The sequence below is a fragment of the Beta vulgaris genome, chromosome 5 (genome assembly GCF_026745355.1).
Source record: "Beta vulgaris subsp. vulgaris cultivar EL10 chromosome 5, EL10.2, whole genome shotgun sequence".
In the NCBI taxonomy this organism is placed as follows: Eukaryota; Viridiplantae; Streptophyta; class Magnoliopsida; order Caryophyllales; family Amaranthaceae; genus Beta; species Beta vulgaris.
Genome location: NC_079206.1, coordinates 19,802,295 through 19,816,270, shown reverse-complemented (window position 1 = coordinate 19,816,270; position 13,976 = coordinate 19,802,295). Strand labels below are relative to the sequence as shown.

At 37.2% G+C, this 13,976-nt stretch overlaps 1 protein-coding gene across 1 annotated transcript; it reads left to right on the top strand.

Annotated features, from left to right (window-relative positions):
• Window positions 1–7,848: 7,848 nt before the first annotated feature.
• On the top strand, window positions 7,849–8,810 carry LOC125497843 (uncharacterized). The gene is made up of 2 exons (XM_057394652.1): window positions 7,849–8,145; window positions 8,295–8,810. The coding sequence occupies exons 1-2, from the start codon at window positions 7,849–7,851 to the stop codon at window positions 8,808–8,810; spliced, it is 813 nt and encodes a 270-aa protein (XP_057250635.1).
• The last annotated feature ends 5,166 nt before the right edge of the window (window positions 8,811–13,976 follow it).

Below are 13,976 nucleotides of genomic sequence, written 5' to 3'. Positions count from 1 at the left end.
GGACCATTCTTGAGGACCAGTCTTAGAGAGGACTCAAGTATTTTTAAAGAAAACTAAACCTTGCATAAATGTCGCCTTTGAATCACAATTGCATTAATGATCGTTGTTCCGCTTTGATTCATACTAGTAACCTTCACTCTAGTGTCTTCCTTATTGATATTTAATCTCATATTATTTGCTAGCTCTTTGATAATAGTTTGTCATTAGTCATTACCAAAAATCATTCAAAACCCCCAAAAATTCTACAATTAGGTAATCAGACTTGTTAGAATTTGATTGATCCCAATTTCCTTGTGGATCGATCCTTGACTTGCCTTTATTACGTTCTTAGTAATTGCTTGTTAGGTGTTACAAATATTGTTTGAAAATTGATTTTCGGTGACTTAAGGATACATCAAAAAAACCTCTTTTCGCTGCTTTACAAGAGGCTTTTGGTTCGAAATTGAAGTTGAGCACTACATTTCAAGATGCGACGGATGATTAGATTGAGAGGACTATACATACTTTGGAGGACATGCTTCGTGCTTGCCCTAGAATTTCAATAGTCTCGGGGTCAAGTCACTTAGTTTCATGCAGTTCTATTTTAACAACAGTTATCAGGCTATTATCCAAATGGCTTTGTAGGAGGCTCTATATGGGAGAAAATGTCATAGTCCTACTTGTTGGACCGACATTAGTGATTCACTGATTTTGGGGCAAGAGTTGATTCTAGGATACTATTGAGCAGGTGAAGCTGATTCAAGCTAAGATAACGGTTGCTGAAGATATGCAGAGATCATATGCAGATTTGCATAGGAAGCCTATTTTGTTTTAAGTTAGGGATAAGGTTTTGTTGGAGGTGTCTTCTATGAAGTTAGTGATGCGATTTGGTCAGAAGGGCAAGCTATGTATGAAGTATGTAGGTGCCAGTAAGATTCTTGAGACAATAGGAAAGTTTTGTATCGATTAGCTTTGCCGCCTGAATCATCAAAGGTTATATTTCATGTGTCGCAGTTGCATAGATACCGCAACAATCCTTATCATGTGATTCCAGTTGAGTCGGTTTCATTGGATCTGAATTTGACATTTGAGGAGCGAGCAATTCGTATTTTGGATTGGCTGAATCGTGCTTTAAGAAGGAAGGTGATCTCTTTTGCTAAGGTACTTAGGAGGATTGAAAAGTACGAGGAAGCCACTTCACAGACTGAAGGTCTATGAGACTTAAATATACAAAGTTGTTTATCTTAGGTATTTCACTTATGTACAAGTTTACAGGACAAAACTTTATTAAGGAGAGGAGATTGTAACACCCCATGTTTTTGCTCCTAAAGGCTCACGTTTAGTTATAACAAATTAGTATTTACGCAATTAAAATTAAATATTTTATAACTTTTTAGGCGTGTGATTATGTTTGGTATATATTTATATGTTGTGTTATAGTTATATATATTTCCTTTATAGTGCTGGGTTATTTGTTTAAAGCTTATATTAGTTTCGTTATTTATCTAGGTGCTTAGGATGCAACTTTTTCGTGTAGTTTTTTGTAATTTCGTTGGACCGAGTTGCCTGATGAAATTCGTCATCTCGTGTGATAAGAGGAGAAGGCCCGAAAATCAAATGGGGATGAGGATGAAGACTTGTGATGCTTCATTTAGTGTATCTCTGATTCCCTTGTAACCCCCTACTTAATTTCCCATTAATCATTCCTTAAACCCTTCATTTGTCTCTTGAAAAATCTAATTTTATATTAGAAAATTTTCAGGAAAGGTTGCCTTCCATTCTCACGCCATTCTCGAAGCTAGTGTGTGACAAAATTCTTGCTTTCATCAATCGCAACTTTTTATACTTAATTTTTGTTGTTTCTACTTTTTCAAACCCTCTATTAATTGATGTTTTGGATGCTTTAGGAAAGGATTTAGAGGAAGAATATTTGGCACAAGACGATCACGCCTAGTTTAATTGGTTCTGCACTTCTCCTGATGTTTCATGTAACTAATAATTATCTTAGAACGCTTGAAATGGCGGTAGTTTTAGGAAAAAGGTTTAATTGTAAGGATTATGCTTAGGCTTGATTGTTTTACTTTTAAAATTAGAAATTTGATGAAGATGTTGTGTAATATATGTGTGCCGCATGGTTTTCTTGTTGTAGAGAAATAGTTTTCGTTGTGCTTCTTGTTGTGGGTTTAGCAGAAATGTTAATCATGTTACTAGAATTGTTATTATTAGTTTCCTATGATTAGTTCATATTTTAGGATGTTATTACTTGGGAAATAATAAATTTCCTATGAACTTTATCATGAAAACAGTGTTTGTATGTTTGCTTATGTTTGGTGGTTGATAATTTATGTTTGAGTATTGAATTTCATGGATTAATGTTGTTGAAGTTTAATCACAACCATGGTTAATTTTGTTTTATGAAATATTTGGATTTTATGAATTTTTGGGTAAAACTGAATTTTTTTGTTCAAACGCGTGAGACGTGGTGTGAAGCGTTAGATGCAAAGTGTTACGCCAAGTGCACGCTCTCACTATGAGGGCACGCTCCTGCGAAGAGTGCATGCATGGTTAAGGCAAACCTACTCGTCAATTATTTTAATACATGGTAATATATATTCAAATTGATCATCATTATTACTTGTGTTTATAGTAAACTCAATAGTATTTGTGTAGTGTGCATATGTATGTCGTTCATCTTCCACGATCATATTGTGCATGATAATGCAAGTCAACATGATATCATTGAAAAATTCCTCATCCCATGCGAAGGATGGTTTACGAACTATAGCAAACCGAGATTGCATCAAATAACTTGTCTTTGCGAATCTGAGGATATGTAACAAATTAAATGAATGTTACCCAATCTAACATATACCATCAATGAGATAATAACCTTTATCATATTGGTTATCATTCACCGTAAAGTACACGGGTGGTGCTCGACCTTCTAAAACACCCGAAAAAATAGGACATTGGTGAAGAACATTTAGGTCATTGCACGAACCTGGTAACCTGAAGAAAGAATGCCAAATCCATAAGTCATCATCAACAACATCTTCAAGAACTAAATTAGCAAGACCAGCTCTTCCTTAATATCATGTTTTCCATGTCTTCAAACAAGTTTTCCATTCCCAATGCATACGGTCGACGTTCTTGACCGAATCAAAGTAGTCTAGCCAAATCATCTAGGGTTTGCCATCTCAATTGTACTCGGCGGCAAATTGGTTGATAACCCCCTTTGTGAATTTCATTAATGCTAATGGAGTTGTGCTTTCACTAATTCGCTAGTACTCAAGAATCGAGTCCGCTACCCCGTATGCAAGCTTTCGAATAGTTGTTGTACACTTTTGTAGGGGTGATAAACCTAACCATCCCGTACCATCTCTTTATTAAATGAACCATTCATCATTTGCAGCGACACTTTTCATTATCCTTAGAAAGACATGTCGCTACAGTCGAAATCTTCGATGAAATAAACGAGTTAGATAGAACAGTTGTTCAGCAAAGTAATCATTGAACAATAGTATATGGCCTTCCTCCCTACCTTGAAAAGGGCGGTGATGATCCTCATTCTCATTACTGACTTTTGCTCTTTTATTCCTTGTTGTTGGAGTAACATTTGATATAAGAGTTGGAAGAGTTAGAAGAGCAACATTACTCAAGAAATCATCTATTTCTTGATCACATCTTGCTCGGGATGATCTTCGTTCTTTCCTCCTTAGAACTCTAAAGGAACTTAAAGCGCTAAAGTCTAAGTTGAAGGAGTTAATTTTATAAATTTGCCAATGTGTTTAGTTTTGGTGTGAGCAAATTGTGAACCTTATGCTTGAGTTATATAGTGCAAGCAATAATGTAAAAAGCTTAAGTTTTATGTAAAAAGTAGGCCAATAATGTCAAAACTAGAACAATAATGTAAAAATCAAAGCAATAATGTGAAAAGCATAGCAACAATGTCAAAACATAAACAATAATGTAATTAAAAAACGGACCAATAATGTTAAAAGCAGAACAATAATGTAAAAAGCTGCATTGAGATGTTAATTCAAATAATAAGTAAAGCTTATACAAAAATTATACAACATTTTTTGAACTTTTTTATTAAACTTTTAAGTGAACTTACACATACATATAAATTTAAACTTAAACAAAATGTAACTTTTACATAACCTTCAACATAAACATAAACTTAAATTAAAATTTAAACCTAAACATAAACTAAACTTGCTTCTATGGTAGGTGGGTTTTGTGATTCAGTGGTTGTGGTTATGGTTAAGGTGGTTGCTGAGATAAAGTTGGTGATAGTAATTGCGAGAAGGATTGAGTAAGCTGAACAAACTCATCATAACAATAAGAATCATCACCCCCTTGGTATTGACAAACACTATCATCACCTACTTGGTATTGACCAGCATCATCACCATCGACCTCATTGTTTGGAGATGAATCTTCTTGATATTGAGAAAATCCATGATTAGGATCAAATTGACGATATGACAGGTTGACATTTCAACTGAACCCATGCTGAATCCGGGAAAAAACAGGGAAGAACTGACAAAAAGGGAAAGTTAAATATCTAGCTGTATAGGGGGCGTTGTTTCATTGTATGTATTTGGCTCAACGATAAGCGTGTTAGTCTTTGTACTTGTCCATGCAAGGTCGCGGGTTCTAAACCTGTTGGAGATTGTTTTTATTTCTCTTTCCCCCTTTTTTTTCTCCCATTATGCTTATGTTATATTATTGGTTTTTTTGTCTTATCTTTTTCCCTTTTTTCTCCCTTCATGTTTATATTATATTATTGGTCTTTTTTTCCCCTTTTTTTTGAATCCTCCCATTATTTTTTAGCTTACTTTTGATCTATAAATCTCTCCTTCCATCATGTTCAAATTCTTGACATAGCTCATTATTACTCAAACTAACATACAAGGAACTTATTAGTGTTGATTGGTTGTTAACTATTGTCATTTTATATTTCGTATTTGTGTGCTATTTTTTTACGGTTTTTTCACCAAATACCCCCGAGTTTTCACAAAATTCACGGGGTACCCTCGCACTTTTGAAAATACACCGAGTACCCCTCAGTTACTGTTTAGTAACATTAAATGCCCTTACAGATAACGGACGTTAGTGTTCTATTAGTTGTTATTTACAATAATGCCATTATTTTGTGGTGCCAGAATCATAACCCCCCCTGTCAGGCATCTTCAACTCAGTTCGAAATTTTTTCACCCCATCAACTTCCTTCCTCTGTTCTGGGTCATCCATGGAACCCTAAAACTCGAGGCATTGAAGAAAAATCTTGTTTTAGTACTTGCGCATTTGCGGATTTTTTTGGTGCGATTGTTTTGGAGTGCAAAAATTTGAAGAAAAGAGTGAAGAAAAAGCAAGAGTTCCTGAAATCGCGAAGAACTGAAAAAAATTTAAACGACGGTTCAAATTCTTCAAAAGGTAAAATTTTACTTACTGTTGTTCATTCTAAAGTGTTTTTAAACTTGTTTAACATCTGATAGTTGCATGTATAATGTTTTGTGTTATTGTGTGATGTTAGGGTTAGATTTTTATTGTAACTGTATTTTTTTCAAGTTTTTTGAAATTTTAGTTTACTTTGTGTTTGATGTGGGGTTTATCTTTTTATTATAGGATAACTGCTGTGTGGTTGTTGGTACATTACGGTACCCATGATTTGATATTAGGGTGGAGGACACTGTATTGTGTTATTTGATGGGTTTATTTGAGGATTGTCTTGAGGAATCAGTGAAGCAAAATATGTATTTGCCTAAATTGTTTAAGTTGTTAGTTCAAAATCCTAGGACTAAGAAGAAAATAGAGTTGAGGACTGATTCTGATTTGATGAATGTTTGGGTATGGGGCTTGGGCAAGGATACCATTGAGGTATGGGTAAAGGAGACTATAGACCCTTGCCAAGTTTTTAGGTTTGTTCTTGCAAGGAAGGATCTAGAAGAGAGGGAAAAGCTTGAGAATATTAGGAGAGTGCAGGAGATTTTAAAAAAGGAGAAGGAAGAGGAGACTAGGAGACAAGATGAAGAGGAGGAGTAGAGGAGATTGGAGGAAGAGAGGTTGTATGCTAAGGATTTTTGTGTTGCTGTGGAGGCTCCTGTACTGTCAGTAGATTCTGATGAGGTTGAGTACATGAGGGTGTATTCAACCCAAGAAGCTGATGAGGTCTTCCCTGGCACTTCTCAACCAGAACCTGAGCCTCAAACCCAAGAACAGCCCACCACAGAACAACCCACCCAAGAAAAGACTGCCCCAAAAAGAACAACACCTAGGAAGAAGACAACAACAACTAAGCCCCAAACCCCTAAGAAGAAAAAACTCACACCATGGCCTAAGAAGAAGAATGCCCAAAAAGAACAAACCTGCCCCTCACAACCCATTTCCTCCCAACCCACACAAGAAGAGCCCACCCCTTTCACAAACCACACAAGAAGAGCCCACCCCTTCAGAGCCCACACAAGAAGAGCCCACCCCTTCACAGCCCACCCCTTCACAGCCCACTCCCTCACAGCCCACCCCATCAGAACCCACTCCCTCACAGCCAACCACATCACAGCCTACCCCCTCTAAGGCATCTTCACCTCCACTTTTTCAGCCTACATCACCACCACCATCAATGCAAGGGAAGGGTAAAAAGATTAGGACATCTTGCTACAAAGTCCATAAAACCATAGCTAAAAAGCAGGGCAACTATGTTCCAAAACCTAAGGGGACAGGGAGGAAAGGTACTAGAAGAGGAGCAAGACTATCTGGGCTAGATTTTGGTGATGTTGGAGATGCTGAGAGCAGTGACGATGATGAGTTTGTTTTTGGGGAGGAAGAAGAATCATCTGAGGATGATGATGTGCTAGGAGATCGATTTTGTGGTGGAAGAGGAGCATGACCTCCTAGATGATAATGTCAGTGAGCTTGGTTTTGAGGACTACCTAGATGGAAGCTCAACCATGGACAAGGTGTACAGGAATGGGAAAATATGGACTAAGTAGCCATATGGTAGTATAGTACTAGAGCCTTGGTTGATCTTTCCAACTAGGGAGGTCTTTCTAGAGGTTTTGAGAGACTTTTGCATTCAAGAGGGGTTTGGCCTTTGTGTTCTGAAGGCTGACAACAAGAGATTTATTGCTGCTTGTATCATGGAAGCATGTGAATGGAGGATACATATGCTTCTAGGTTAACTGACAAGATAAGTTGGGTCATAAAGACTATCAAGGGGGAACACACAACCTGTGGAAGGAAGGAGGAGAACCCCATGATATCTTCAAGTTGGTTGTGTAAACACATACTTGATGTGATTAAAAGCAGTCCTGAAATTCCAGTGGAAGCATTACAAAAGTTCACCCAAGAGAGGTTTAGGGTGATAGTGAAGAAAAGACTGTTTTTACAAAGTGAAGGTGATGGCCAAGGAGCAGATCTATGGGGGTTTTGCTGAGGCTTATAGCTTGCTGCCTAGGGTCATATGCCTTGATAAGTTGGACAGGGAGCACAGGCTAGGTGGCACCTAGGTTCAAGTCTTGTTTTTTCTCCTTTGCTGCCCAAGTCAGAGGATTCTTAAGAGGTTGTAGGCCTTTGATAGGCATTGATGGGGCACATGTGAGTGGATACTATAAGGGGATCTTACTGTCAGCTCTTGGTATGGATAGTAACAATGAGATTTATTTGATTGCCTGTGGGATAGTTGACACTGGAGTCTGGAATCTTGGGAGTACTTCTTTAGGAATTTGAAGATTTGCTTTGAGAAGGAAGGGTGCACCAAGGATGACTGGTGCTTCATTAGTGATAGGATGAGAGGTGTTGATGCTGTTGTTCATATGGGTGTTCCCCAAGGCAAGTAGGAGGGTATGCTGCCAGCACCTTTACATGAACAGCAAAAACTTAGGCTGGAGTGGCTCAGCCTTCCATAAGCTATTCTGGATTGCTGCAAATGCTTACAACAACTATGTCTTCAACAAGGCTATGAAGAAGATTATGGCTTTTGATGCTGATGCTGCAGGTTACTTAGACACCACCTCAGAGCAGTGGTCTAGGTACATGTTTGACACAACAATCTCCTGTGATCATAATACCACAAACTTTGTTGAAAGTTTCAATGCTTGCACAAAAGCTCACAGAGATTTACCTGTACTGAATCTACTTGAAGGTATTCATTATGACTTTGTAATTTTTTTTTTATTTACTATATAATTCATGTCTAATATTTATGTTATATTTCAAACATTAGAGTTTGGTCCATGAAGAGAATTGGTGCTAGGTTTGACAAGGCCATTGACATGGAGCCAGGGTAGTTGACTGATTATGCTACAAAGGTCCTTGAAACCAGGAGTGGAGAATCAAGGTTATGTCATGCTACACCATGTGGAGGAGGAGAGTTTGAAGTGACAGATGACAATGTCACATTTCCAATCAATTTGGCAAGGCTCAGTTGTGGCTGTCGCAAGTGGCAAGGTTGTGGGATCCCTTGCAAGCATGCCTTGAGGGTCATGTACAATCAAAGGATTGACCCTATTGAGTATGTTTCTGATTATTACAAGGGTGCAGCTTACAAGGCCACCTATGGTAAGCACATCCATCCCATGGCTGATTCTTCTCAGTGGCCATATTACAATCTACCTCACATTAACCCTCCAAACAGGAAGAGAGGTGCTGGCAGACCTCCAAAGCAGAGGAAAAGAGGAGTCATTGAAGCAAAGAAGGCCAAGAGACACAGCTCTGTTAAATGCAGCAAGTGCAAGCAACTGGGCCACAATGCAAGGACATGTGGCAGAGGTGATAAAGGTCAAAAGAGAGCTGCTGCCAGTGGGGCTAGTACTTCCAAGGCATAGAAGAGAGCTAGGAAGGCCACCTAAGCAAGCTGACAACAACAACAACCTTAGTTTTAAACATATTTTGTGGGTTCTAATTGAATGTTCATATTTTTGGGTGATTAAGTGATTTAAGTTTTTGTAAAGAAACAGTGATTAACCTCCAATTTTTGATGTTTTAGTGAAGTCAGTTTTTGTAAATGAAGATAACATTACATTACTTTTTTGGTTGTGGATACATATGTATGCTACAATGATTATTATGAATAACAACTTTTATTTTCCAAATCTTGTGGCTAGAATAAATACAAAACTTACTTCCAAATTATAAAGAGGAGCAATACAAACATAAGTAAACCTAATTTAATTATAAGCCTAACTAACTTCTTTTGTTCTTTAATCTTCTTCTTCAAATGCTTCAATTCTTCTTGCATATTGTCATCCTCTGTGCTTCCCATACTCTGTACCTCATTTTTAAAACCTCCACTTTGCTCCACCCAACCTTTGCACCACCTAAAAGTTTCACAAACATCACACTTAAAGTACAATCGATGTGGGTTTAAACTTGAATCAGTTATTCTAATTGCGAATTTCTTGCCACATTTACACATTCGATTTGGAACTCTAAGGTGTGTAGATACTTGTGTTGAGGAAGAAGTTTTTGAGAGAGAATTCATTAGGATAATGTAGAGAGATGATAAGAAGAGAGTTCAGGTAAGGATGTTAAGAGGGAGATCAACAATATATAGGTAAAAGACATAACAGATTGTTTTTAAATTAATTTATGACTGTTACATTTCTTGAAGTATTTGAAAACATTAAGGGGTACCTGGTGAAATAATTTTTGTTTAAAGGGTACCTCATGAATTATAAGTTTTGTCTAACGGAGGACTAACGGATGGTTGACAGTAGGGGCATTTGGGTGTATTATGTTAAAACTGAGGGGTACCCGGTGTATTTTCATGAGTGCGAGGGTACCCCGTGAATTTTGTGAAAACTCGGGGGTATTTGGTGAAAAAACCGATTTTTTTTAAGTTTCATATTTTGTTTCATCATTTCATATCATATACTACTTCGCTTTTTTTAGGTCCAACATTCGATTATTTTAACCCACCCACCAAAAATGCAAATGTTTCATCTATACCTAATATCATGATTCAGGCTTATTTTTCTCTCTCTTCCCTTCGACATTTGTTTTCCTTTTCCAAAATTTCCTCCTTCACTTGCTCAACTTTTTTTTAAAAAAATCTTCTTCACATAACATAACTTGTAATTTTCACTCTTGTTTCAGAAATACTTGTTTTCGAATATAGTGATCTTTTTTATAATGTAATTATTGTATGTGACTTTATTATTGTCATCTGATTCTTTTGGATTTGAAGAATCTGTTAAATTCAATTGGTTACTATCTAATTTAAAAGGTAACTATGTTCTTTTATTATACTTTATGTTAGTTGTTTTTTCTTAGCTAAAGATATAGCTATGGTTTTAAAGACATAGTTATCGTTAATTTATATATGGTAGTTTTTTTATGCAAAGGAGGAAAAGTCAAACTAAGAAAACAAAAGAACCAAAAATACAACCTAACGAGGAATCATACGAGGGAGTGCAATCTCACGAGCATCTTCAACAATAATTCTTTGAAGATCAATAGGAGCTTATTCAAACAAATGAATTGTCTGAAGTTGATCCATGCCCCGATTAGCCAACCAATCAGCGGCTTGGTTGCCTTCTTGATAGATTTGAATCACTTTGACTTTCCAATCTTCTCTATTTAGTAAATCAACACATTTTCAAAAGAGGTGGGTGCACCCACCATAGCTAATTCTCGTTGCATTAATAGCTTGCACACATGCTTGATTGTCTTATTGCACAATAAATTGGCTTATCTGGAGATTATGCGCAAGCTCAAGCACTAGTAGGAAAATGCAAATTTGTCTCAGTATATGTGTGTTGCACGCTAGAAGCAAGCAAATAGCTTATTTGCATCCCATGTTAGAGAATGTGCAAAACACAAAATGACAGCAGATCGGTGGTATGTTCATTTGCATCGAATGGGGTTGAGAACGCGACGCATATGATGAACATGATTTGCGTCAGACACGGCTACAGTGCAAGGCACATGGATGGATCCAATGATTTGCGTCGCATGTGATGGAAATCATTTTCGTCTAAAAGCTCATGACTTAAACAAAAAAAAAAATGAAACTTGTGTAGCATGGGCTATGTGTGCGACGCATATAAGCTCACCATATAAAATGCCCACTTTAATTCCCAATTTGCCTCAACCGTATTCCATCTCTTACCTAATCTCTCTAGTTTCTCTCAACCTGTTCGCCATCATCTCTCTCAGCTCAACTTAACTCTCATCTATCTCAACTCTCATCAACAAGAACACCAACAGGCGAAGATTCCTCACTTGTGTAATTATCTCTCTCAGCAATTTTCTGGTGAGATAGAGGAGGCGGAGAAGACACGCGTGCAACGAAACTGAGGAACAATTTTCGGTGAGAAATGATTTTTGAAAAATCATATGATCAACCATTAACACATCTTCTACGGTCTCCCTTATTTCGTCACTCCCTTTCTCTCCTCCAACTCCAGTAATTCTCGCTTCGTTTTTTTGCCATTTTTTCCAAGATATGATTTCTCCAAAATCGACAATGTTTGTCGACAAGAAGATTGAAGAACACATCGAAATCACTCTCCTTGGTGAATATTGAAGGAGTTGATGATATGGACATGAATTTTTAGGGTTCTTTTTGTGTTAGATATGATTTTTTTCTAGCTTCAATTTTTTTCATTTCGTTTCATTGTATTTCGTTTCTAGGTTCTTTTTGTATTTCATTTTTGTCCCGTGTTTTTTGTGTTACATTTCATTTTTTTCCGGGTTGAATTTTTTTCATTTCGTTTTATTGTATTTCGTTTATGGGTTCTTTTCGTATTTCATTTTATTGTATTTCATTTTTTCTGTGTAAGATCTGCCTCTATTTCAAATATTATTGGTTCTTTTGTAGTTCGTTCATTTGAATGCCATATTTGCAAACTATTCGGTGTAAACTGATGAATTGTTGGGAATTGGGATGAGGGTATTTTTTTAAATGAAAAATCGCAGCATTTGCGTCGCATGTCATTCCGGATCCGACGCAGAAGATCCCATTCGCATCGCATGTGGCACCATGTGTGACACAAATGAGTATTGCCTAGGCTTGCTAGGCTGCTGTTGGGGCATTGGCGAGTCTCCCATCTGCGTCGCGTGTTGAGCTATGTGCGACGCAAGTGATTAACCATTTGTGCCACACATTGCTCAACGTGCGACTTAAATGGAGACGCAAATGGTTATTGTATGCATAGGCGAGGCATTATGTACAAATAGCTAACTATTTGCATTGTGTCCTTATTCGACGCATATCTTTGTATCCTTAATTGCGTCGAGACCTGTGCCGTTGGACCAATGTCCGACGCAAATGGTGGTCCCAGGTCCGACGCAAATCGTTAATTCTGTACTAGTGAAGCTCACGAAGGAGCGCCATTACCTCAGCTCGAAAAGCAATGCAGCGACTAAAATTCAATGCCATAGTAGACATGAAAGTGCCACAATTATTGTGAATAATCACTCCTCTTCCTGCTTCACCTGGAGAACCTCTTGCAGTTCCATCGGTATTTAGCACATTACAACCCAAAGCAGGGCTGCGCCAAGTGATAAGTTCTGCTTTTTTCATTTTCATTGAAGGGTATGCAGTGCCTAATCTTCTTGGAGAGTCTTCCAAGTCTCATTAAAGCTCACTTTCAAGAAGGCAATTAGGTTCAGAGGTACTGCATTGCCACGATTAAAAATAAACATGTTGCGCCAACGCCATATCCACCAAGCAGTGATAGCAAAGAGCGTAGGCCAAGTCTTGATGCTTTAAAACTCCAGGTTATTCCGTGACCACTCTTGCAACCATCCTTGGTAAAACTGGTTAAATTTGCAAAACCTTCTAGCTTCCTCCAAACACTCTTAGCAGCAGGGCAATCTCGAAGAATGTGGAGTGTAGATTCATTTTCTCCACAACATATGAAACATTTGCGATCGTTGGTGAGTTTTCGTTTGTAGCGATTCGAGTTCCCCAAATATGCATTTTCCTCTCAATTTGAGGAGAGAAAGAATTGTAGTGGTGAGAGTGAAGTAATTGCGGTTCAATGCAACAATAATTCACACATGTGATACCTAGGTCCACACAAGACTTTTTGTTTATTGAATAAGTGTTAGACCTTAATGTTTGAAAATGTTGAGTTGTTGTGAATTTGTTATTATTACATCTAATAATGTAAAAACTTATTGTTTCTTTTTTTTCCATATAATATCTTTGTTCATTATTTCGGTAATTTTATAAATTAGAGGACTGATTCATTCTTCAACATTCATGGTCTTTTTACTCTATCTACTATAAATTAAGCTGCCTCTAATCTATATTCTATAGTCCCGTCTTTTTTTTATGGCCAACAGGCAAAATTTATTATTGATAATAAGCCAAACAATACTTACAAGAACAAGGTATTAGAATTAAAACATAAATAAAGTTTCTAACTCCTACTTCACTAATGGTATCGCTTCCACCGACTACAGATGCACATCATGATTTTTGTTCGATCTCCATGATTGCAACCACCTTATGTGTAGCATCGAAGGAGAAAAATAATTTTAAAACACTAGATTTTATATCCAACTAGCCATTTGAACTCTTTACTGTGATGAGAAAAGACAACCCCACAAGTAGGAGAAAACAACCTTCTGTATAGTCCCGTCTTTTGGCATGCTGAAAGAAAACAATGTATAGAATGAGCTGAACTTGACCATATCATCCTGATCGCACAAGAACGAAATTTGAAGTTCCAATATATGGAATTGATGTACATGAATTGAACAAATCAAAATTGTAAGACTTTAGACGCTTGAAAAAGATAATGGAAAGTACATGTCTGCATTCCAAACAAAAAAAAAATAGCATTATATCATTATCAAATATTGGTCTCATAGGGAAGATTTTCCGAAAAGTGCTTCCGACGTACTTTGATCCCCTAAATCTCATGACTTGCAAGTCGTTGCGTTGGATAGCAATTGGGATTAGCAATGAGATTCTAAGATTGCCATCACGAGATAATTTCATTTTGGGTTTGGGATATGGTCGGGCAGACGGGTAGGGT